The sequence below is a fragment of the Oncorhynchus clarkii genome, chromosome 29, assembly GCF_045791955.1.
Source record: "Oncorhynchus clarkii lewisi isolate Uvic-CL-2024 chromosome 29, UVic_Ocla_1.0, whole genome shotgun sequence".
NCBI lineage: Eukaryota > Metazoa > Chordata > Actinopteri > Salmoniformes > Salmonidae > Oncorhynchus > Oncorhynchus clarkii.
In genome coordinates this window covers 43,519,749-43,543,002 of record NC_092175.1, presented here as the reverse complement: position 1 = coordinate 43,543,002, position 23,254 = coordinate 43,519,749, and the positions used below count along the sequence as shown (strand labels likewise).

At 45.9% G+C, this 23,254-nt stretch overlaps 1 protein-coding gene across 2 annotated transcripts; it reads right to left on the bottom strand.

Annotated features, from left to right (window-relative positions):
- Nucleotides 1–1,946: 1,946 nt before the first annotated feature.
- LOC139388660 (chaperonin containing TCP1, subunit 8 (theta)) lies at nt 1,947–23,088 on the bottom strand. 2 transcript variants are annotated; one of them, XM_071135473.1, is made up of 15 exons: nt 22,862–23,088; nt 20,834–20,924; nt 20,132–20,211; nt 18,716–18,865; nt 17,861–18,041; nt 14,056–14,117; nt 13,313–13,450; nt 9,637–9,815; nt 8,650–8,716; nt 6,387–6,474; nt 6,014–6,201; nt 5,696–5,860; nt 5,296–5,415; nt 3,662–3,799; nt 1,947–2,259 (listed from the first exon to the last, which is right to left on the bottom strand). In XM_071135473.1, exons 1-14 carry the CDS (start codon nt 22,919–22,921, stop codon nt 3,695–3,697), a joined length of 1,674 nt encoding a protein of 557 aa, XP_070991574.1. In that variant the 5' UTR covers nt 22,922–23,088; the 3' UTR covers nt 1,947–2,259; nt 3,662–3,694. The 2 variants fall into 2 exon arrangements, with proteins under 2 accessions (XP_070991574.1, XP_070991575.1); XM_071135474.1 differs by lacking the exon at nt 3,662–3,799 and having other exon boundaries at nt 22,862–23,064.
- Between the last annotated feature and the right edge of the window lie 166 nt (nt 23,089–23,254).

Below are 23,254 nucleotides of genomic sequence, written 5' to 3'. Positions count from 1 at the left end.
TTTTTTTAAGGTTAAAGCCTTATTCTAAAAATGATTCAATCACCCCCCCCCCCCCCCCCCCCCCCTCAAAATCTACACAACATACTCCACAATGACAAAACAAAAACTGTTTTGAATTTTTTTGATAATTTGTTAAAAATAAAAACAGAAATATTACATTTACGTATTCAGATCCTTTACTCAGTATTTTGTTGAAGCACCTTTGGCAGCGATTACAGCCTTGAGTCTTCTTGGGTCTGATGCTACAAGCTTGGCACACCTGTAATTGGGGAGTTTCTCCCATTCTTCTCTGCAGATCTTCTCAAGCTCTGTCAGGTTGGATGGGGAGTGTTGCTGCACAGCTATTTTCAGGTCTCTCTAGAGATGTTTGATCGGGTTCAAGTCCGGGCTCTGGCTGGGCCACTCAAGGACATTCAAACTTCTCCCGGGTCGTGGTCCTGTTGGAAGGTGAACCTTCACCCCAGTCTGAGGTCCTGAGTGCTCTGGAGCAGGTTTTCATTCAAGGATCTCTGTACTTTACTCTGTACGTCTTTCCCTCGATCCTGACTAGTCTCCCAGTCCCTACCACTGAAAAACATTCCTACAGCATGATGCTGCCACCACCATGCTTCAGCGTGGGGATGGTATTGGCCAGGTGATGACGCTTGGAGGAAGAGTTCAATATCGGTTTCATCAGACCAGAGAATCTTGTTTCTCATGGTCTGAGTCTTTCGGTGCTGTTTGGCAAACTCCAAGCGGGTTGTCATGTGCCTTTTAATGAGGAGTGGCTTCAGTCTGGCCAATCTACCACAAAGGCCTGATTGGTGGAGTGCTGCAGAGATGGTTGTCCTTCTGGAAGGTTCTCCTCTTCTCTCCACAGAGGAACTCTAAAGCTCTGTCAAAGTGACCATTGGGTTCACCTCCCTGACTAAGGTCCTTCACCCCAATTGCTCAGTTTGGCCTGGCGGCCAGCTCTAGAACAAGTTATGGTTCCAAACTACTTCAATTTAAGAATGATGGAGGACACTGCGCCCCTGGGGACCTTCAATGCAGCAGAAATGTTTTGGTACCCTTCCCCAGATCTGTGCCTCGACATAATCCTGTCACGGAGCTCTATGGACAATTCCTTCGACCTCATGGCTTGGTTTTTGCTCTGACATGCACTGTCAACTGTGGGACCTTACATAGACAGGTGTGTGCCTTTCCAAATCATGTCCAATCAATTGAATTTACCACAGGACTCCCCCTATCAAGTTGTAGAAATGTCTCAAAAATAACACACCTGAGATCATTTAAGTCTAATAGCCAAATACTTATACACGGTTCTGATTTTAATAAATGCGCAAATATTCAAAGAAATCTGTTTTCACTGTCATTATGGGGTATCCGGTGTAGATTGCAAGTTCAAAGCGGCCATCACTCAAAACCCCCAGAGAGCTCAGACATCAGGTATAGCATGTTATGGTACAGGCACGTTGTATCCAAACCTGCCATTTTCATCCCGTATGAGTGTAAAGGGTTAAAGGATCAGTCCAAAACCAGATTTTCTTGTGTTTATATACAATTTCCAAATGGAGGATGGAAGAATATTGAAAATGTCAAATGCTTTTTAGTGTAAAAGCTGTTTGAGAAAGGATGACCTGAAACTCCGGCCTGTTCTTGGTGGAATGGAGTGTTGGCCTGCTTGATGATATCAATGGTCTATTAACCAATAAGAACATACCAAAACCTCTGCCCAATAAGAGCTCGTTTTCAAATGTTCCCCTCCCCCACTCAGAAGACCAGACAGTCAAAGCAAAATCTTTGCTTGAGAAATAGCACCTAGCTAAGAAGCATCCCCCCCCCCCCCCCTCATCTCTCACAGTAAGATACTTAGTTGTTAGCCAGAGAGGATTTGACATCGCAAAAAATATATATTTTTAAAACAGCTGCTTTTGAACTTTTAAAATTAATAAAATAAAAACAAATGACAGGAATGAAGTGCCTTTTAATTTGAGAGGAGAACATAAAAAGCAACGCAGTGACATCATCAATCCATCCATGTCATCTCTCCTTCCATCACACAGTAACCACGCAGGACGGTGCCTACACAATACGCCAAACGCTTTGGACTTTAAATAAAACATAGAAAAACCAGGTTGGGGAGGGCTGGGGGGGGGGGGGGCATAGTGGCAGGGGGTTAGGTGGTCAAAAGGGTAGAGGTCATGTTCAGTCATCTTCATCCCAGTCTTTCTTGCCTGTGGGGGCTTTGGGTCCGCCTGCCGGTTTGGCCATGATGATCTGAGGAGCACACACACACAGTCAGTCATTCTACCATTGTGAACATTCTGTTGATGATCTGGCTTCCTGTAAACATGCAGCATGCATTCACACACGGTGTCAGTTGCTACAGAAACATCAAACATGGTTATATCACAGCAGTGTGCGAGCATTCGCCTAAAAAGAAAATAAAATAACGTTATGGTTATTGTCACACGGTAGCACTACAGTCTCATTAACATGGTTATCTGGTTATATTTAAAAACACACGACTGTGAGAGTGAGTATTCATGCCATTTCCCCATCACAAATATATACCCTCCCCCATTAACAGTGCATATCCAAAACACACAGACAGGAACAGCAAGGTATCTGCAGGTTCCATGAAATGTAATTTCTTTAATAAAGTTTTAATGAAACTTGGAATGCAACTTAATATCGAGTGAGGTGGCAACAACTACGCAGCGACACAACACACAGGAAACACCTAACACTGAATCTAAGACTTAAATACATTTATCTGATTTAAAGGCCTTAAGAAACCGCAGACACCCTGTGAGTGAGTGTTTCCCGTGCCATTTGACCATCACACAGTGAGTGTTTCAGTGCCATTTGACCATCACACAGTGAGTGTTTCAGTGCCAGTTGACCATCACACAGTGAGTGTTTCAGTGCCAGTTGACCATCACACAGTGAGTGTTTCCCGTGCCATTTGACCATCACACAGTGAGTGTTTCCCGTGCCATTTGACCATCACACTGTGAGTGTTTCCCGTGCCATTTGACCATCACACTGTGAGTGTTTTTCCCGTGCCCCCCGTCACACACAGTGAGTGTTTCCGTGCCATTTGACCATCACACGAGTGTTTCCCGTGCCCCCATCACACACAGTGAGTGTTTCCCGTGCCCCCATCACACACAGTGAGTGTTTCCCGTGCCCCCATCACACACAGTGAGTTTTTCCCGTGCCATTTGACAATCACACACAGTGAGTGTTTCCGTGCCCCCCCCCGTCACACACAGTGAGTGTTTCCGTGCCATTTGACAATCACACACAGTGAGTGTTTCCGTGCCATTTGACAATCACACACAGTGAGTGTTTCCGTGCCCCCCCCCCCCGTCACACACAGTGAGTGTTTCCGTGCCCCCCCGTCACACACAGTGAGTGTTTCCATGCCCCCCAGTCACACACAGTGAGTGTTTCCGTGCCATTTGACCATCACATGAGTGTTTCCCGTGCCCCCATCACACACAGTGAGTGTTTCCCGTGCCCCCATCACACACAGTGAGTGTTTCCCGTGCCATTTGACAATCACACACAGTGAGTGTTTCCGTGCCCCCCCCGTCACACACAGTGAGTGTTTCCGTGCCCCCCCCCGTCACACAGTGAGTGCCCCCGCCCTCCCGCCCCCGTCCCCCAGCACCTGTCAGTGTGTACTCTGTCCTGTTCAGAAAGGTTAGTGGTGTGTGTCAAAATGTTCAGGCTCGTCTCCCTCGTCCTTGTCCCAGTGGCCTTGTTGTTTAGGAGCCCGGGGCCCACCTGCTGGCTTAGCCATGATAATCTACACACAAACACCCCCCCCCCACACCACAAACACACAGATTAACACACATCCTGTACATTTTCTACAGGATCCATGGTGGCTGATGAGAACTCGGGAAAGAGAAGTGAAGACAGCAATTAAAAAGATGAAAACACCATTTTACTCCGATTGACCTGCAATGAGAAGGTGTGTGTGTGTGTGTGTGTGTGTGTGTGTGTGTGTAGCTGGTCCAGTAGGAACACAGTGAATGAAAGTGGTAGGGATGTGTACGCCCCGCCCCCCTCCCTTCAAGACAAATTGGATACGTATCTAGATACATGGGCTCGGATACGATATACAGGAACTAAACTTTTAGTTCGGTTAGAGGAACGAGTCGATGGGATTCGGGTCGATGTACAAACACATCCATCTTCCATTCTAAATTCTAAATCTCCCGCAGGCGGAGCTCATGAGTCGACACGAGTAAATATCATCTATGGTTTAAGTAGGAACTGGGTGGTTTCAAGCTCTGAATGCTGATTGGCTGACCAGCCATGGTATAATACACACCCCCCCCCCCCCCCCCCCCCCCAAAAAAAATGTAGGGCCCTAATTACATTGATAACCCGTTTATACTAGCAATAAGGCACCTCGGGGGATTGTGATATATAGCCAATATACCACAGCTAAGGACTGTGTCCAGGCACTCCGCGCTGCGTCGTGCTTAAGAACAGCCCTTAGCCGTGGTATATTGGCTGTATACCGCACCTCCCCAGGCCTCGGTGTATATGAAGTTGGCCCCAGAGACCAGCCCACTATTGGATGATACAGACGTATACTTTGATCCCACCGATCTGAAATCAAAACACATTTGAGGTTGTAACGTATCAATGAACCCAGTTTGTGTGTGTGTGTGTGTACCTGGTCTACTCGGAGCACAGTGATGGTAGCGTTGGTAGCTAGTTTGATGCTCCAGTCTGTGTGTGTGTGAGTACCTGGTCTACTCGGAGCACAGTGATAGCAGCGTTGGTAGCTAGTTTGATGCCCAAGTCTGTGTGTGTGTGTGTGTGTGTGTGTACCTGGTCTACTCGGAGCACAGTGATAGCAGCGTTGGTAGCTAGTTTGATGCCCAAGTCTGTGTGTGTGTCTGTGTGTCTGTCTGTGTGTGTGTGTGTGTGTACCTGGTCTACTCGGAGCACAGTGATAGCAGCGTTGGTAGCTAGTTTGATGCCCAAGTCTGTGTGTGTGTCTGTGTGTCTGTCTGTGTGTGTGTACCTGGTCTACTCTGAGCACAGTGATGGAAACGTTGGTAGCTAGTTTGATGCCCAAGTCTGTGTGTGTGTCTGTGTGTGTGTGTGTGTGTGTGTGTGTGTGTGTGTGTGTGTGTGTGTGTGTGTGTGTGTGTGTGTGTGTGTGTGTGTGTGTGTGTACCTGGTCTACTCGGAGCACGGTGATAGCAGCGTTGGTAGCTAGTTTGATGCCCAAGTCTGTGTGTGTGTGTGTGTGTGTGTCTGTGTGTGTGTGTGTGTGTGTACCTGGTCTACTCGGAGCACGGTGATAGCAGCGTTGGTAGCTAGTTTGATGCCCCAGTGTTTGACCAGGAAAGGCTCCAGGATCCCAGCTTCAAGCATGTCCTTCAGAGCAGCACCCTCTCCCTGTGAACACATACATTTCACACAAGACGTCAGCTTTGTAAAGAAACCATTTTAAAAAAAAGGCACGCTTATACACTTCCATGGAAATCAACAGAACCTTAATGTCTTAAGGTGCACTGGATTTAATGAGCCTGGCGTGCCAGCAGAGCTTCTTTGGAAAACATCTGCCAACCTGGTACACTGGGCAAACTAAACCAAACGCACCATGTCACGTATAAGGACCCGCACCCCCCGCCCCGAAAAAAACAGGAAATGCAACAGGAAGAGACTTGTCACACACCTCGATGTCAAAGCCCATGTTCTTGTTGCCCTCATGATGCACGGCGTACAATTTGGAGATGAGCTCGTTTCCCTTGATGCCAGAGTTCTCTGCCAACGCTCTGGGCACCGCCTCAAACGCCTCAGCAAACTTCTTAATGGCATACTGCTCCAGACCAGGACACGACTAGAGAGAGGAGGAGGAGGGGGGGGGGGTCATTTAAAGTTGTTTATGACACTGCTCCAAGACCGGAAACGACTAGAAAGGGAGTCATACTAGTTAAGTGTGTTTAAAAACGACACATTCGTAAACACACACACACACGTCCGTGTTCCGTACCTCTCCGTATGACGTGATCTGTCTAGCCAGTTCTATCTCTGTGGCTCCGGCACCTGGCACCAGTCTCTTGTCTCGGACCAGAACCTTGAAGGTGTTGACCCCGTCGTCGATGGCTCGCTCGATATCATCCATCCGGTTGTCAGTGGATCCTCTAATCACCAGGGTGGAGATGGCACCATCCTCTTTCTCTGGGGAGGAGGAGGAAGAGAGGTGGAAAGAGAACGACTATGAGATGGCACCATTGCAGACTGTGTCTATAGATCGTGGACCACGGCGAGATACTTTTTAAGTGAGTTTATTTTGTTTTTCCAAACACAGAAATGACGAAGTTTTTAAAGACGACAAGACTTTTAGTTGGGAAGTCTGTTCTCACCGTGTTTGAAGACCACCACCTGAGTGTCTCCGACCTCATCCAGGTAGACACTGTCACAGTGACCCATTTCCTCTGGAGTGGGAGGGGTCTGGGGGGGGGGGACATAGGAATGGTCCGTTTCAGTTTTGACTTGGAAGAAGCACAACTTACATTCATTTATTTTACCGTGTCGATTGTCTGGGGCCAAGTTAACCTCCCCTTTTCATGTTAGAAAGTCAGGACCATCATGCATTTAGGGAAAGAGGATTATTCATTCTTTTGTACTATGTATTAAAATAAGTTTGACCAATTCCAGTCCCCTTGCTTACGGGTCCTCCACAGGATAATTTTTAGGATGGGACCGAAAAGCGAACTTTTTTTTTAAACTAATATGAATAAAGATACCGACACTATCTAAAATATAAGTCCCGCCTCCAAATCAGCCCAATAACAAACCTGAAGACAACCGATGCAGAATCGTAGCTATAAAATGAACAGAGGCCGAAGCAATGGGTTTGTCCATCTGCATTTACCCCCATGTGATACAATAATCACATTTGAGATACTATGAGGAAGAAACTACGCCCCTTTTAAGAGCTCTGTTGAAAAGCTGTCCCTAAATCATGTTTGAAACTACGGCTGATTTTGTAAAACGACACAGTTTGACGGTAGTAGAGAAATAAACCTGGGCGGGGATCCCAGTTTCCAAATCGCTACCAGGTTCATTTCTCTACTCCAGTCAACTGTGTCGTTTTACAAAATGAGCTGTAGTTTAGTTTGTACATGTAATACAGATACAAAATAATGTATTATTAAAATAAATGAATAATCCTCTTTCCCTAAACACACACGATGGTCCTGACTTCACATAAAATGGGGAGGTTAACAGGAACAACAAAAGGACAAAGCTGTTTTCATGGGCACATGTAACTTTTGAGTCTGGAGTGTAAGGTTCATCTTGCATAGATCACATAACAAGCCGGCTGGGTAAATGGGTAAACCAGTCTACTGTGGGGATACGATTTTATTTAAACAGTACATGGTGAAAACAGTAACGGTGGACAGATCCATCCTGTTAATAACTTTCGCAGCAGCGACTGTAGGCGTACACACCGCTGTCTGAGTTGAGAACCGCGGCGGTGCGCATTACGGACTAATTGGGCGCCAGATAGCCGGGCCCGGTAGCCTAGCAGGTTCAGAGCGCCGGGCCAGGTAGCCTAGCGGTTCAGAGCGCCGGGCCAGGAAGCCTAGCGGTTCAGAGAGCCGGGCCCGGTAGCCTAGCGGGTCAGAGCGCCGGGCCAGGTAGCCTAGCGGGTCAGAGCGCCGGGCCAGGTAGCCTAGCGGGTTAGAGCGCCGGGCCAGGAAGCCTAGCGGTTCAGAGAGCCGGGCCCGGTAGCCTAGCGGGTCAGAGCGCCGGGCCAGGTAGCCTAGCGGGTCAGCGCGCCGGGCCAGGTAGCCTAGCGGGTCAGCGCGCCGGGCCAGGTAGCCTAGCGGGTCAGAGCGCCGGGCCAGGTAGCCTAGCGGGTTAGAGCGCCGGGCCAGGTAGCCTAGCGGGTTAGAGCGCCGGGCCAGGTAGCCTAGCGGTTCAGAGAGCCGGGCCCGGTAGCCTAGCGGGTCAGCGCGCCGGGCCAGGTAGCCTAGCGGGTCAGCGCGCCGGGCCAGGTAGCCTAGCGGGTCAGCGCGCCGGGCCAGGTAGCCTAGCGGGTCAGCGCGCCGGGCCAGGTAGCCTAGCGGGTCAGCGCGCCGGGCCAGGTAGCCTAGCGGGTCAGCGCGCCGGGCCAGGTAGCCTAGCGGGTTAGCTTCTTTAAGTTGTTCTGGATAAGAGCATCTGCTAAACGACTCAATGTAAAATATGAAACTCCCGTCATGTAAACATAGCAGTGTCAGCGACAACCATGCACGTCAGTTCAGCGCGCATTGTAACAGTAATTTATTTATTTAAATGGTATTTTTGGAAATTTATTTATTAGGGAAAACATTTATGGAGGAATATATTTCGTAGACATGAATCTGTATTAGGCTGTCATCACCTCAAGAGGTCCATGGATGCAAGCCTTGCACGATTAATAAAATGAACCAATACATTTCTGTGTAGTTACCGACTGGTTTTCTGATTCACACCCCTACTTTGTGTATCTGTCTGTATTCCCAGTCACGTGAAATCCATAGATTAGCGCCTAATGAATATATTACAATGGACTTGAGTTCCTCATATGAAGGAAACAAACCATTGGGTACGAATACAGTCAACACCCACACTACCCTGTCAGTAAGGGGAACTCACCAGTCTAGGCAGGGCCACAGCGCCGACCGTCTTACACAGTCTCCTCAGATCCCATTTAGAGTTCAGCCTGCAGGAGACACGGGTTTAGTAACACAGAGAGACAGGATCCTGAAAGGACCAGCCGCTGATGTTCAGTAGTTTTAGATCAGGTGGTTCACACCACCAGTAAGACCTACCAGCTACCCCATGTAACCCCTTGACTAAAACTCTCAAAACCAAGTTCATCTTAACTGACGAACTAGAGCAGCTGGTACCCTACCTGACGACCACGAGCTGGTACCCTACCTGACGACCACGAGCTGGTACCCTACCTGACGACCACGAGCTGGTACCCTACCTGACGACCACGAGCTGGTACCCTACCTGACGACCACGAGCTGGTACCCTACCTGACGACCACGAGCTGGTACCCTACCTGACGACCACGAGCTGGTACCCTACCTGACGACCACGAGCTGGTACCCTACCTGACGACCACGAGCTGGTACCCTACCTGACGACCACGAGCTGGTACCCTACCTGACGACCACGAGCTGGTACCCTACCTGACGACCACGAGCTGGTACCCTACCTGACGACCACGAGCTGGTACCCTACCTGACGACCACGAGCTGGTACCCTACCTGACGACCACGAGCTGGTACCCTACCTGACGACCACGAGCTGGTACCCTACCTGACGACCACGAGCTGGTACCCTACCTGACGACCACGAGCTGGTACCCTACCTGACGACCACGAGCTGGTACCCTACCTGACGACCACGAGCTGGTACCCTACCTGACGACCACGAGCTGGTACCCTACCTGACAACCATGAGCTGGTACCCTACCTGACGACCATGAGCTGGTACCCTAGCTGACGACCATGAGCTGGTACCCTACCTGACGACCATGAGCTGGTACCCTACCTGACGACCATGAGCTGGTACCCTACCTGACGACCATGAGCTGGGACCCTACCTGACGACCATGAGCTGGTACCCTACCTGACGACCATGAGCTGGTACTTGTTGGCGTAGTGCAGCGCCATATCTGCCACTTTGCCACCGGTCACCACTACGTTGGCGCCTGCCTCAGCGATGGACTTGACTTGGGCTTCCATCATATCCTCCTCTCCTTTACTGAAGTTAAGGAGCTCCTCCGCATTGTTAATCAACACTGTACCCTGCGGAGGGAGAGACAACATCATCATTGTTAATCAACACTGTACCCTGTGGAGGGAGAGAGAGACAACATCATCATTATTAATCAACACTGTACCCTGCGGAGGGAGAGACAACATCATCATTGTTAATCAACACTGTACCCTGCGGAGGGAGAGACAACATCATCATTATTAATCAACACTGTACCATGCGGAGGGAGGGAGAGACAACATCATCATTATTAATCAACACTGTACCCTGCGGAGGGAGGGAGAGACAACATCATCATTATTAATCAACACTGTACCCTGCGGAGGGAGAGACAACATCATCATTATTAATCAACACTGTACCCTGCGGAGGGAGAGACAACATCATCATTGTTAATCAACACTGTACCCTGTGGAGGGAGAGAGAGACAACATCATTATTAATCAACACTGTACCCTGCGGAGGGAGGGAGAGACAACATCATCATTATTAATCAACACTGTACCCTGCGGAGGGAGAGACAACATCATCATTATTAATCAACACTGTACCCTGCGGAGGGAGGGAGAGACAACATCATCATTATTAATCAACACTGTATCCTGCGGAGGGAGGGAGAGACAACATCATCATTATTAATCAACACTGTACCCTGCGGAGGGAGAGACAACATCATCATTGTTAATCAACACTGTACCCTGCGGAGGGAGAGACAACATCATCATTGTTAATCAACACTGTACCCTGCGGAGGGAGGGAGAGACAACATCATCATTATTAATCAACACTGTACCCTGCGGAGGGAGAGACAACATCATCATTGTTAATCAACACTGTACCCTGCGGAGGGAGAGACAACATCATCATTGTTAATCAACACTGTACCCTGCGGAGGGAGAGACAACATCATCATTGTTAATCAACACTGTACCCTGCGGAGGGAGAGACAACATCATCATTGTTAATCAACACTGTACCCTGCGGAGGGAGAGACAACATCATTATTAATCAACACTGTACCCTGCGGAGGGAGGGAGAGACAGCATCATCATTATTAATCAACACTGTACCCTGCGGAGGGAGAGAGGGAGAGACAACATCATCATTGTTAATCAACACTGTACCCTGCGGAGGGAGAGAGGGAGAGACAACATCATCATTGTTAATCAACACTGTACCCTGCGGAGGGAGAGACAACATCATCATTATTAATCAACACTGTACCCTGCGGAAGGAGAGACAACATCATCATTGTTAATCAACACTGTACCCTGCGGAGGGAGAGACAACATCATCATTGTTAATCAACACTGTACCCTGCGGAGGGAGAGACAACATCATCATTGTTAATCAACACTGTACCCTGCGGAGGGAGAGACAACATCATCATTGTTAATCAACACTGTACCCTGTGGAGGGAGAGAGGGAGAGACAACATCATTATTAATCAACACTGTACCCTGCGGAGGGAGAGAGGGAGAGACAACATCATCATTATTAATCAACACTGTACCCTGCGGAGGGAGAGACAACATCATTATTAATCAACACTGTACCCTGCGGAGGGAGAGAGGGAGAGACAACATCATCATTATTAATCAACACTGTACCCTGCGGAGGGAGAGACAACATCATCATTGTTAATCAACACTGTACCCTGCGGAGGGAGAGAGGGAGAGACAACATCATCATTGTTAATCAACACTGTACCCTGCGGAAGGAGAGACAACATCATCATTGTTAATCAACACTGTACCCTGCGGAGGGAGAGACAACATCATCATTGTTAATCAACACTGTACCCTGTGGAGGGAGGGAGAGACAACATCATCATTATTAATCAACACTGTACCCTGCGGAGGGAGAGACAACATCATCATTGTTAATCAACACTGTACCCTGCGGAGGGAGAGACAACATCATCATTGTTAATCAACACTGTACCCTGCGGAGGGAGGGAGAGACAACATCATCATTATTAATCAACACTGTACCCTGCGGAGGGAGAGACAACATCATCATTATTAATCAACACTGTACCCTGCGGAGGGAGAGAGGGAGAGACAACATCATCATTATTAATCAACACTGTACCCTGCGGAGGGAGAGAGGGAGAGACAACATCATCATTATTAATCAACACTGTACCCTGCGGAGGGAGAGACAACATCATTATTAATCAACACTGTACCCTGCGGAGGGAGAGAGGGAGAGACAACATCATCATTAATCAACACTGTACCCTGCGGAGGGAGAGACAACATCATCATTGTTAATCAACACTGTACCCTGTGGAGGGAGAGAGGGAGAGACAACATCATCATTATTAATCAACACTGTACCCTGTGGAGGGAGAGAGGGAGAGACAACATCATCATTATTAATCAACACTGTACCCTGCGGAGGGAGAGACAACATCATCATTATTAATCAACACTGTACCCTGCGGAGGGAGAGACAACATCATCATTATTAATCAACACTGTACCCTGTGGAGGGAGAGAGGGAGAGACAACATCATCATTATTAATCAACACTGTACCCTGCGGAGGGAGAGAGGGAGAGACAACATCATCATTATTAATCAACACTGTACCCTGCGGAGGGAGAGACAACATCATTATTAATCAACACTGTACCCTGCGGAGGGAGAGAGGGAGAGACAACATCATCATTATTAATCAACACTGTACCCTGCGGAGGGAGAGACAACATCATCATTGTTAATCAACACTGTACCCTGCGGAGGGAGAGACAACATCATCATTATTAATCAACACTGTACCCTGCGGAGGGAGAGAGGGAGAGACAACATCATCATTATTAATCAACACTGTACCCTGCGGAGGGAGAGACAACATCATTATTAATCAACACTGTACCCTGCGGAGGGAGAGAGGGAGAGACAACATCATCATTATTAATCAACACTGTACCCTGCGGAGGGAGAGACATTACATTCTCTCCTTTAATGAAGTTAAGGAGTTCTTCTGCATTATTTATCATCACTACCCTGCAGAGGGAGGGAGGGAGCCAGGGGGAGGAAGGGAGGGAGGAAGGGAGCCGGGGGGGGGGGGAAGGGAGCCGGGGAAGGGAGGGAGGAGGGGAAGGGAGGAGGGGAAGGGAGGGAGGAAGGGAGGGAGGAAGGGAGCCGGGGAAGGGAGCCGGGAAAGGGAGCCGGGGAAGGGAGCCGGGGAAGGGAGCCGGGGAAGGGAGCCGGGGAAGGGAGGGAGGAAGGGAGCCGGGGAAGGGAGGGAGGAAGGGAGCCGGGGAAGGGAGGGAGGAAGGGAGCCGGGGAAGGGAGCCGGGGAAGGGAGGGAGGAAGGGAGCCGGGGAAGGGAGGGAGGAAGGGAGCCGGGGAAGGGAGCCGGGGAAGGGAGCCGGGGAAGGGAGCCGGGGAAGGGAGCCGGGGAAGGGAGCCGGGGAAGGGAGGGAGGAAGGGAGCCGGGGGGAGGAAGGGAGCCAGGGGGAGGGAGGGAGCCAGGGGGAGGGAGGGATTCAGAGGGGTAACATATTTCCATCCTACCTTGGTTTCTGTGACCATGCAGTCGAAGGGGCAGGAGAAGACTGCGATCTTGGCGTCTTTAATTGACGTGACATCTCCCTCCGTCTCCTTCTTGAACACCATCCCATGGAGCACTGAGGACGAAGTCAGTCCGCAGCCCTGCAGACACACCAGAGAGCAGTGTAACAGACCCCGCCAACCAGTAATATCTTGCTGTGTTTTGTAAGCGCACACCTAAAACACCATGGTAATTTCTGCTTCTAAACTCCAGTGAGAATTCACCAATGGGCATTCCATCATCAGACAGCTCTCTCTAGACTGACGTCTAGCTTCCTTTTCTCTGGTAAAAATCCAAGATTCACTTCAAGCAAAACATAATGACCAATGCAATCGTTTTTGTACTTAAGTCATCGGATTAAAAAAAAAAAAAAAAGCTTTTTTTCTGCTGAATGTTTTTGCACGAATGCATTTCCTAAAGGAAAAGAACTCGAGCGGCACCTCCTTGATCGCTCCGCTGAAGCAACAACAACAAAAAACATTTTTTAAAAACACTTCACTTCAATATAAAATGCAGCTGGAAATGGTTTAAAATTGCAGATTTTTTTATTATTTTTTATATATCTGCATTTAGAAAATTCCGATTTCAAGATAGACACGAGACAGATTGGTCCAATCAAATAAATGTAAACACAGATGGGACAAAAGCAACACACAAGGCAGACAGACCGAGACAGTACTGTAGCAGTGTGATCAAGGACACTCACCAGGATCTTGCAAACTCTGACGTTGTCCACACTGAAGTTACCAGACTCGGGGAAGATGGAGACTAGAACGACAAAAATGACCACAACAATAAAAAAATCAACATCCTATTTATTTGATTCATTGGCTGTGCCTAAAAACATTACTGGCCAGGGAAAAAAGCAGCAGTATTCATCACCATCTTAAAAAAGTGAATAACTGAATAATAAGTTGTTTCACTAGTTCTTTACTACATATACATGAATGGTAACTCTAGTCAGTACCGATGTTTTCATTTGAGTAATGAGGAGCAGAGTTTTGGGACAACACACCTACCTGGTGAACACACACATTTCCTAGTCACATGACTACACAAATCCAGCTTAATGACTGTTTTTAATTGGGCATTTACTACTTAAAATAGCTACGAAAAAGCTTATTGCTTCCAACTGGCAGCTTTGGTTAGTGTCGCCTGTCGAGAGAAGCGGAGGAAAAACGGCACGTGAACGGTCACCAGAACCGGGCTCCAGAGTGCCGCAGCGGCCTAAGGCACTGCTAGAGGAGTCACTACAGACCCTGGTTCGATTATGGGCTGTAACACAGCCGGCCGTGATTGTGAGTCACATAGGGCAGCGCATAATTGGCCCAGTATCGTCCGATGTTCGGGTTCGGACGGGGTAGGCCGTCATTGTAAATAAGAATTTGTTCTTGAGTGAGTTGCCTAGTTAAATAAAGGATATATAAAACACTGACCTGACCAGCTCAAACCCGGTCCTGGAGGGCCGAAACACTTCCAGTTTTTTTATTCTACCTGGTAGTTAACTGCACTGACCTGGTGTCCCAGGTCTGAATCAGCCCCCTGACTAGGAGAGGATGACAACCAAAAGTGTTTTGGCCCTCGAGGACCGACATTGACCACCCCTGCTGTAGGCTAAATCCTAAATAAATCTTCATTGATAAATTCTCTACCGATTTGTCCATAGCTGTGTTTGAATACTCATACTAAGCACACTATGTGACGTGAATTGAGTATATAATATGCTTATTGGTCATAGTATGGATAGTTAGTACGCCAAAATGTCGAATTAAATTCGCCAAAATACGAAGAGGACACTATTTCTGTACTTTTATGGCCCATACATAATGCAATTATTCAGAAAATGGGCGTGACTTGCAACATTTTCAGATTTGAAGAAAACGGCAGAAAATATGAAGTCTGACGAGAGCAAATCAAAAATTAATTGAACTAACGACAAATGTTAAGAAAATGTTAACCTCTTCAGTCTCCCCCCTCCTTTTTCGAACATTCTGTTAAAAATCGCGCAACATTTCAGCGTCCTGCTACTCATGCCAGGAATATAGTATATGCATATGATTAGTATGTGTGGATAGAAAACACTCTGAAGTTTATAAAACTGGTTAAATCACGGCTGTGACTATAACAGAGCGTGTGTTTCATCGAAAAGCGCAAGAAAAACTGGTCACTGAAAGCTGAAAAAAGTATCCATGCGCCCCTTTCATGTATTGTTTAAAGGAAACCAAATTTAATATGGAGACGGATGCAATTCCTACAGCTTCCACACGATGTCGCCAAAAACGTCATTTTCATTGACAAAAATCCTTTGAGACATTACCAATAGATCCGTCATTCCATCCAGCCTACAACAATCGATTTTGGAAGATTGAAAAATGGACATTGTTTTCTTGAGTAGCTATTGAATACAGATCGCCCAGTGATCAATTTGATCGCTTATTAACGTTTACAAATACCTAAAGTTGGGTTACAAAAGTAGGTCGAAGTGTTTTGTCAAAGAATATAGGCAACTGACAATTTGTTAGCTAAGCTGTCCTTACGAACCATGTAGCATATCATTACAGCAGTATGTACCGATATGTTTGTTAGCTACTTATACATCAACATTTCCAGTATATTAACTATCCGCTATTTAACTAACTACCCAACGTTTATTGACTTGATTATTCACTCCATTCATAGCTAAGTGGTATAGCCGCGATGCGTTTCAATGGACATTGTTTATTCTGGCCATCTCCTCCCGATATCAGAGCTCTCTTGGGCACAGTTGAATACGGCCGGTAAATGCTGGCAAAAAAAAAAAAGCAAAATAAGTTACCAGCAGCACAGTTACCAACGCTCTGGATAACCAGCTCTGCTAGGGAGAATAAAATGGCCAGAGTGAGGTGATCTCTTATTTGTGTCTGGATGTAGTTAGACAGTTAGCTTTGGTGCTGGACTGCTGCTGATTGGTCGGATGAACTCTACTCCTCAGCCAGAGCGTCCAGTGTGCGCTCTGAAACGCTCCCAAAGCCAAAAACTCTGAATTTACAAACGGACAAATCTGACAACACTCTGGGCACTGCAGACTGAATTTATGAACACACCCTAAATTGTTAAATGTTTAGCTAGTCATTTGTTATTCTAACTAGCTAGCAAGACGTTGCATAGCAACAGCATCAACTTCCTGTAGACAGGCGAAGAGCTAGTACACTCAACTGAAAGGAAACTTAGTTTACAGTGTACCAAAATTAACTAATAGTATATACTCATTAAGTATGTAGTATACAGTATGTTAGTATGAAGTATACAGTATGTTAGTATGGGTACTCATTAAGTATGTAGTATACAGTATGTTAGTATGGGTACTCATTAAGTATGTAGTATACAGTATGTTAGTACGGGTATTCATTAAGTATGTAGTATACAGTACGGGTACTCATTAAGTATGTAGTATACAGTATGTTAGTATGAGTATGTAGTATACAGTATGTTAGTATGAGTACTCATTATGTAGTATACAGTATATGTTAGTATGGGTACTCATTAAGTATGTAGTATACAGTATGTTAGTATGAGTACTCATTAAGTATGTAGTATACAGAATGTTAGTATGGGTACTCATTATGTAGTATACAGTATGTTAGTATGTAGTATACAGTATGTTAGTATGGGTACTCATTAAGTATGTAGTATACAGTATGTTAGTAAGGGTACTCATTAAGTATGTAGTATACAGTATGTTAGAATGGGTACTCATTAAGTATGTAGTATACAGTATGTTAGAATGGGTACTCATTAAGTATGTAGTATACAGTATGTTAGAATGGGTACTCATTAAGTATGTAGTATACAGAATGTTAGTATGGGTACTCATTATGTAGTATACAGTATGTTAGTATGGGTACTCATTAAGTATGTAGTATACAGTATGTTAGTAAGGGTACTCATTAAGTATGTAGTATACAGTATGTTAGAATGGGTACTCATTAAGTATGTAGTATACAGTATGTTAGTACGGGTACTCATTATGTAGTATACAGTATGTTAGTAAGGGTACTCATTAAGTATGTAGTATACAGTATGTTAGTATGGGTACTCATTATGTAGTATACAGTATGTTAGTAAGGGTACTCATTAAGTATGTAGTATACAGTATGTTAGAATGGGTACTCATTAAGTATGTAGTATACAGTATGTTAGAATGGGTACTCATTAAGTATGTAGTATACAGTATGTTAGTATGGGTACTCATTATGTAGTATACAGTATGTTAGTAAGGGTACTCAGTAAGTATGTAGTATACAGTATGTTAGTATGGGTACTCATTAAGTATGTAGTATACAGTATGTTAGTAAGGGTACTCATTATGTAGTATACAGTATGTTAGTAAGGGTACTCATTAAGTATGTAGTATACAGTATGTTAGAATGGGTACTCATTAAGTATGTAGTATACAGTATGTTAGTATGGGTACTCATTAAGTATGTAGTATACAGTATGTTAGTACGGGTATTCAAACACATGTCTCTTACCGCAGGCCTGAGCGATGAGGTTGGCCAGGAAGTCTTCGTTGCCATACTGTTTAGACATGACTGCCGGGCGGATCATAGCGGTCGCCTCCTCTACATCGTGAAGGTTCTTGGCCGAAGCGCACACGCACTCTGGGAGGAGCTCCAGACTCTTCTTCATCGCCAGCTCATAGCCCTCAATCACCTGGAAGAAAGAGACACACACACACACAGGGTTGTGTGTCAGGGAAATCCTTGTCAAACAGGTACATACAGACATATTATATACAGGTGCTTGTCCATTTGTCCTGAACTTTGCCGTTTTCATTGCGTGTTCCTATGGGTCAGCGTGTGGTGCTACGGGATTCAGGATTATTTCGACAAAAGCAACGTAGCGTAAATAATTATTGCGGCAGATACAGTAAAGTTAAACCAACCAATTAAAAAAACGATCTACCGGAGTGTAAGTCTCACCATGGCACCGATCGTGGCGATACGTTGGCACATGAGAATTACTAGAAATATGGCCAATAGTAGTTCGTTATTCTATCCCACCCACGCTGGATTTCACAGGCTACCTGAGACATGAAACAGCTAGGTGGGAGGGATACATACTGTTGGCAATTTATGAATATGTAAATGGGCAATGGTTTAAATGGGTAATAGGAACACTTCAACCACTACATTTGTATTGGACACTATTTATTTATTTTTTGCTAAAATAAAGTGTTATTTTTTATATGTTTGACGTCATTATGTCCAGCTGTTTTTAATCAACACAAGATATTTAAATGGAAAACGCACCCTAGCAGGCAGTCGTCACCTCTTATTTTCTATACAAACTTATGTAATGGAAATGGAAACACAGCTAGTGCGTACCTCGGACACAGAAAGCCCCATGCGCAGCAGCTCCTCTGCCAGCTCCAGCAGTGCTCCAGCGAACACCAGGACAAAGTTGGTCCCGTCGCCCACCTCCTGCTCCTGCATGTGGGACGCCATCACGACCATCTTGGCTGCTGGGTGCTGCACCTGGAGGAAGAACCACACACAGGGAACGATTACGTTACGAAGCCCCCGGCGACCGGGTTACGAAGCCCCCGGCGACCGGGTTACGAAGCCCCCGGCGACCGGGTTACGAAGCCCCCGGCGACCGGGTTACGAAGCCCCCGGCGACCATTGTCTTATGAAGGTTTATGACCATTCCTGGAGTCTTCATCCAACTCCAGTCCATAAGAACTACTGGTTGAGCAGACTGTCTCACCTCCAGCTCTCTGAGGATGGTAGTGTGTGTGTGTGTGTTGTAGTGTGTGTGTTGTAGTGTGTGTGTGTGTGTGTGTGTTGTAGTGTGTGTGTGTGTGTGTGTGTGTGTGTGTTGTAGTGTGTGTGTGTTGTAGTGTGTGTGTGTGTGTGTGTTGTAGTGTGTGTGTGTGTTGTAGTGTGTGTGTGTGTTGTAGTGTGTGTGTGTGTGTTGTAGTGTGTGTGTGTGTTGTAGTGTGTGTGTGTGTGTTGTAGTGTGTGTGTGTGTTGTAGTGTGTGTGTGTGTTGTAGTGTGTGTGTGTGTTGTAGTGTGTGTGTGTGTTGTAGTGTGTGTGTGTGTGTGTGTGTGTGTGTGTGTGTGTGTGGTAGTGTGTGTGTGTGTGTGTGGTAGTGTGTGTGTGTGTGTGGTAGTGTGTGTGTGTGTGTGGTAGTGTGTGTGTGTTGTAGTGTGTGTGTTGTAGTGTGTGGTAGTGTGTGTGTTGTAGTGTGTGGTAGTGTGTGTGTTGTAGTGTGTGTGTATTACATCTCACCTCCAGCTCTCTGAGGATGGTAGTGTGTGTGTGTGTGTGTGTTGTAGTGTGTGTGTGTTGTAGTGTGTGTGTGTGTGTGTGTGTTGTAGTGTGTGTTGTAGTGTGTGTGTTGTAGTGTGTGTGTGTGTGTTGTAGTGTGTGTGTGTGTCTGTGTGTGTGTGTGTGTTGTAGTGTGTGTGTGTGTGTGTTGTAGTGTGTGTTGTAGTGTGTGTGTGTGTGTGTGTTGTAGTGTGTGTGTGTGTGTGTTGTAGTGTGTGTGTGTGTGTGTTGTAGTGTGTGTGTGTGTGTGTTGTAGTGTGTGTGTGTGTGTGTTGTAGTGTGTGTGTGTGTGTGTTGTAGTGTGTGTGTGTGTGTGTGTGTGTGTGTGTGGTAGTGTGTGGTAGTGTGTGTGTGGTAGTGTGTGTGTGTTGTAGTGTGTGTGTGTGTGTGTGTGTTGTAGTGTGTGGTAGTGTGTGTGTTGTAGTGTGTGGTAGTGTGTGTGTTGTAGTGTGTGTGTATTACATCTCACCTCCAGCTCTCTGAGGATGGTAGCAGCATCGTTGGTCACAAACAGCTTCTCCAGGTGGTTGATCACCATCTTGTTCATGCCTGAAGATTAACCAGGAAAAAGGTCAAGAAAACAGTCTCATTTAGGACAGAGTCAGACAGACACGGATATCGATGTTGTCCACCCACACCAGACGCGATCAGGACACGCAGGTTGAAAATAACCAAACAAACTCTGAACCAACTATATTAAATTGGGGACAGGTCGAAACACGTGAAACATTCACGACCATTTAGCTAGCTAGCCTGCTGTTGCTAGCTCATTTGTCCCGAGATACAAATTCCGTCTTCTTCTTCCTCTTTGGACTTTATATGGCGGTTGACAACCAACTTTAAGGTTCATTACCACCACCAACTGGACTTGAGGGTGGACCTCACGTTCATCTTTCAATCACCCACTTGGGTATATGCTCCTAAAAACCAATGAGGAGATGGGAGAGGCGGGACTTGCAAAGTTCTGTTTTAGCGCCTGGCCACGCAGATGATCCTTTGCCGCGTGCGAACGGTTAGGATGGCGTGATGGAATAACACGTGTACATTTATTTTTTTTACAACGCTCGCGCACGCAATGTGAGCGCTGTGGTCGTCGACATGTTAGGATGTATGTGGTCTAACATAAACGACAAAGGACAGGCGATCAGAGAGACAGACAGACAGATCTCACCGTTGGGTCCATAAGCAGTGCGTGTAGTCTGAGCCAGTTCCTTACAGGCCTGAATGTTCCTGAACACGGCTTCTTCCAGACCAGAGTAGTGCTGGGGGGTGACCAAGCAAAAACACAAACGGTAGTCAGTACAAATTTACTCCCCACTCTTACACACACATAAAAAAATCCCATGACTTTTACATGACTTCCCATGCCCAGTAAGAAAAAACACGAAACATTTGTACACTCACTAATGTAAATGGCTCTGGATAACAGCCTACTTAAATGACTCATGTAATGTAAAATACTTACGCTACGATACAAAATACACAGTACAGAAACATTTGTACTAGTTGAGTATTAGCTAGCTAACTTCCCATTGAGGATTTAGCTTTCCAATGGAACAATACCAGAGGCTAAAAAAAAAACGGTATAAATGGATACGCCCGAATTTGACATTTCTGATTGTTAGTTCATTATTGTATCCATGTAAAAAACCAGTTGACTCATAAGTGTAAAACCCGCAGTTCTGAGGCAATGCCTTATTAGGCATTAATCTGACCATTAGCGCTGCTAATCTGCGATGCTTGACAGATTTTTTTTAATTTTTTTATATAATCTACATTTTATTTACCTGTATTTTAAAATAGGCCAGAAGATACGAAAAAACAATTTTAAACACGTATTTAACTAGGCCAGAAGGTACCAACCATACCCTTAAACTTGTTTACACTGCGATGCAATCGGGTCTGAACGCAAATCATGGATACATTGATTAAGACACTGCGCAGCATGCCGCAATACCGGTCAGGAAAACGTACCGAGATGCCACTGTCCTCCAAATTATATCTTTATCCACACTGCTCCATCGAGACGATTGAAATGCTGCATGTTTCCCGGAAAACGGACAATTTTTTCGTCATTCTAACTAGCAGATGTTGAACCAAAGGAATAGACCGTTACTGCCGTTGCAAAATGGCATGGGTGGCTATTGCTAGATGGGGATGCAAAGGGCCGTTTTCAGAGGAGGGAGGGGGGGATAGCAGCATTTCAATCTTCTCGATGTACCAGTGTGGCTAATGGTACCATTTGGAGTACAGTGGCACATCCCATCCCTGCTTCATCGCATCTTTAAATGTAATCATGAACCCAGTGCAGCTCAGTGTAAACCAGAGTAGGGTCGCTATCTTCTGGAAACGAGCTGCCTAACTAATCCCATTCACTAACAAGGAGCAGGGAGGCTATTCATGTTAGCTGGCTGAGGAGGTTAACCATTGTAGGGGCGACTAATAAGTATAGCTAAACCCCACCTACAATGTATCTTCTTATAATCTTATTTTAACCTTAACTCAAACCGCTAACATTTTGCCTAACCTTAAATTAAGACAAAGCTTATTTTGTGTTTGCATACATTTTTAGGATAACCAGATTTTTGTGGCTGTGGTAACCACTTTAGAGTGACAACGTCCTCATCTTAGCTCACTACAGTAGCTATCAACTACGCAGTGACAAGATAAGTCGCTGCACACTTAAAAGTTGACAATATCCGAACTACGGTTTCTTAAATTATTGTTGCTGTCATCTAAATAAAATAAAACACTTTTTTTTTTTGAAAGAAGACAGACGAGTATGAAGTTAGTTAATCTTTGTATGAATGAATGACAGCCCGCATGGGACGCTAGTTAGCTAACTATGCTACATAAATCAGATGCTGAGGCTAGTTAGCTATTAGCACATCATAGCAACCAACCACATGTTAGCAATGCGTGAAAACGCATTTTTATCCCATCCACTTAAGAAAACAATTTCCACGACAACAATTACAATTGAGACATTTTAAACAATTTCCCAAAAAGCAAGATGAAAAAGTACCTCAGTACCGAGGTTTGATACAACAACAAAAAAACAGGGAGGGAAAATATTTCACGGCCTTGCGGCTTTCTAGAAGTCTCCACATGACTTGACACAGTGCGTAACCTGAACTTCCCCGGTCACACTACCACTCTTTGGCTTTTAGGTTTAATTTTAACATTTATTTAATCTTACCTTTGCGCCATCCTTCAACATTTGGGCGAAGCCCGGTGCTTTCGGTACATGCATAGCCATTTTTAATGTTGTTTTTGCAACCCCTGTAACCAAGATGTGTTAGCGGCAGCGTGGAACTCGGCAGTTACACAAAGCCAGAAGAGAGATCGGGAAGTGCTCTGTCGAAAAGGCGTCCACAACTACGGAGGGATGCACAGGACATACATTACATTTGGCGTTTTCGAATTAAAAAACTGTATCCAGTGAACTCAACATGGAGGGGACGACACTGCCCTCGGACTCTCATTGTTAATACAGACAAGCCATACTTGTTAACAACTGCTGTTTTATGGACACAATCTGTAGTTTTCCAGTAAGCTAATTTTACATTTGTTTTTTAAACTATGGATGGAC

Bases quoted from the DNA above. Each gene is read 5' to 3' on its own strand.
- LOC139388660 (XM_071135473.1), bottom strand. From the start codon at position 22,921: ATGGCTATGCATGTACCGAAAGCACCGGGCTTCGCCCAAATGTTGAAG. The intron at 14,118-17,860 runs GTAAGAGACATG...TTGTCGTTCTAG, and splicing joins CCTCATCGCTCAGGCCTGCG to TCTCCATCTTCCCCGAGTCT. The intron at 5,416-5,695 runs GTGTGTGACAAG...ATGTGTTCACAG, and splicing joins ACATGGGCTTTGACATCGAG to GGAGAGGGTGCTGCTCTGAA.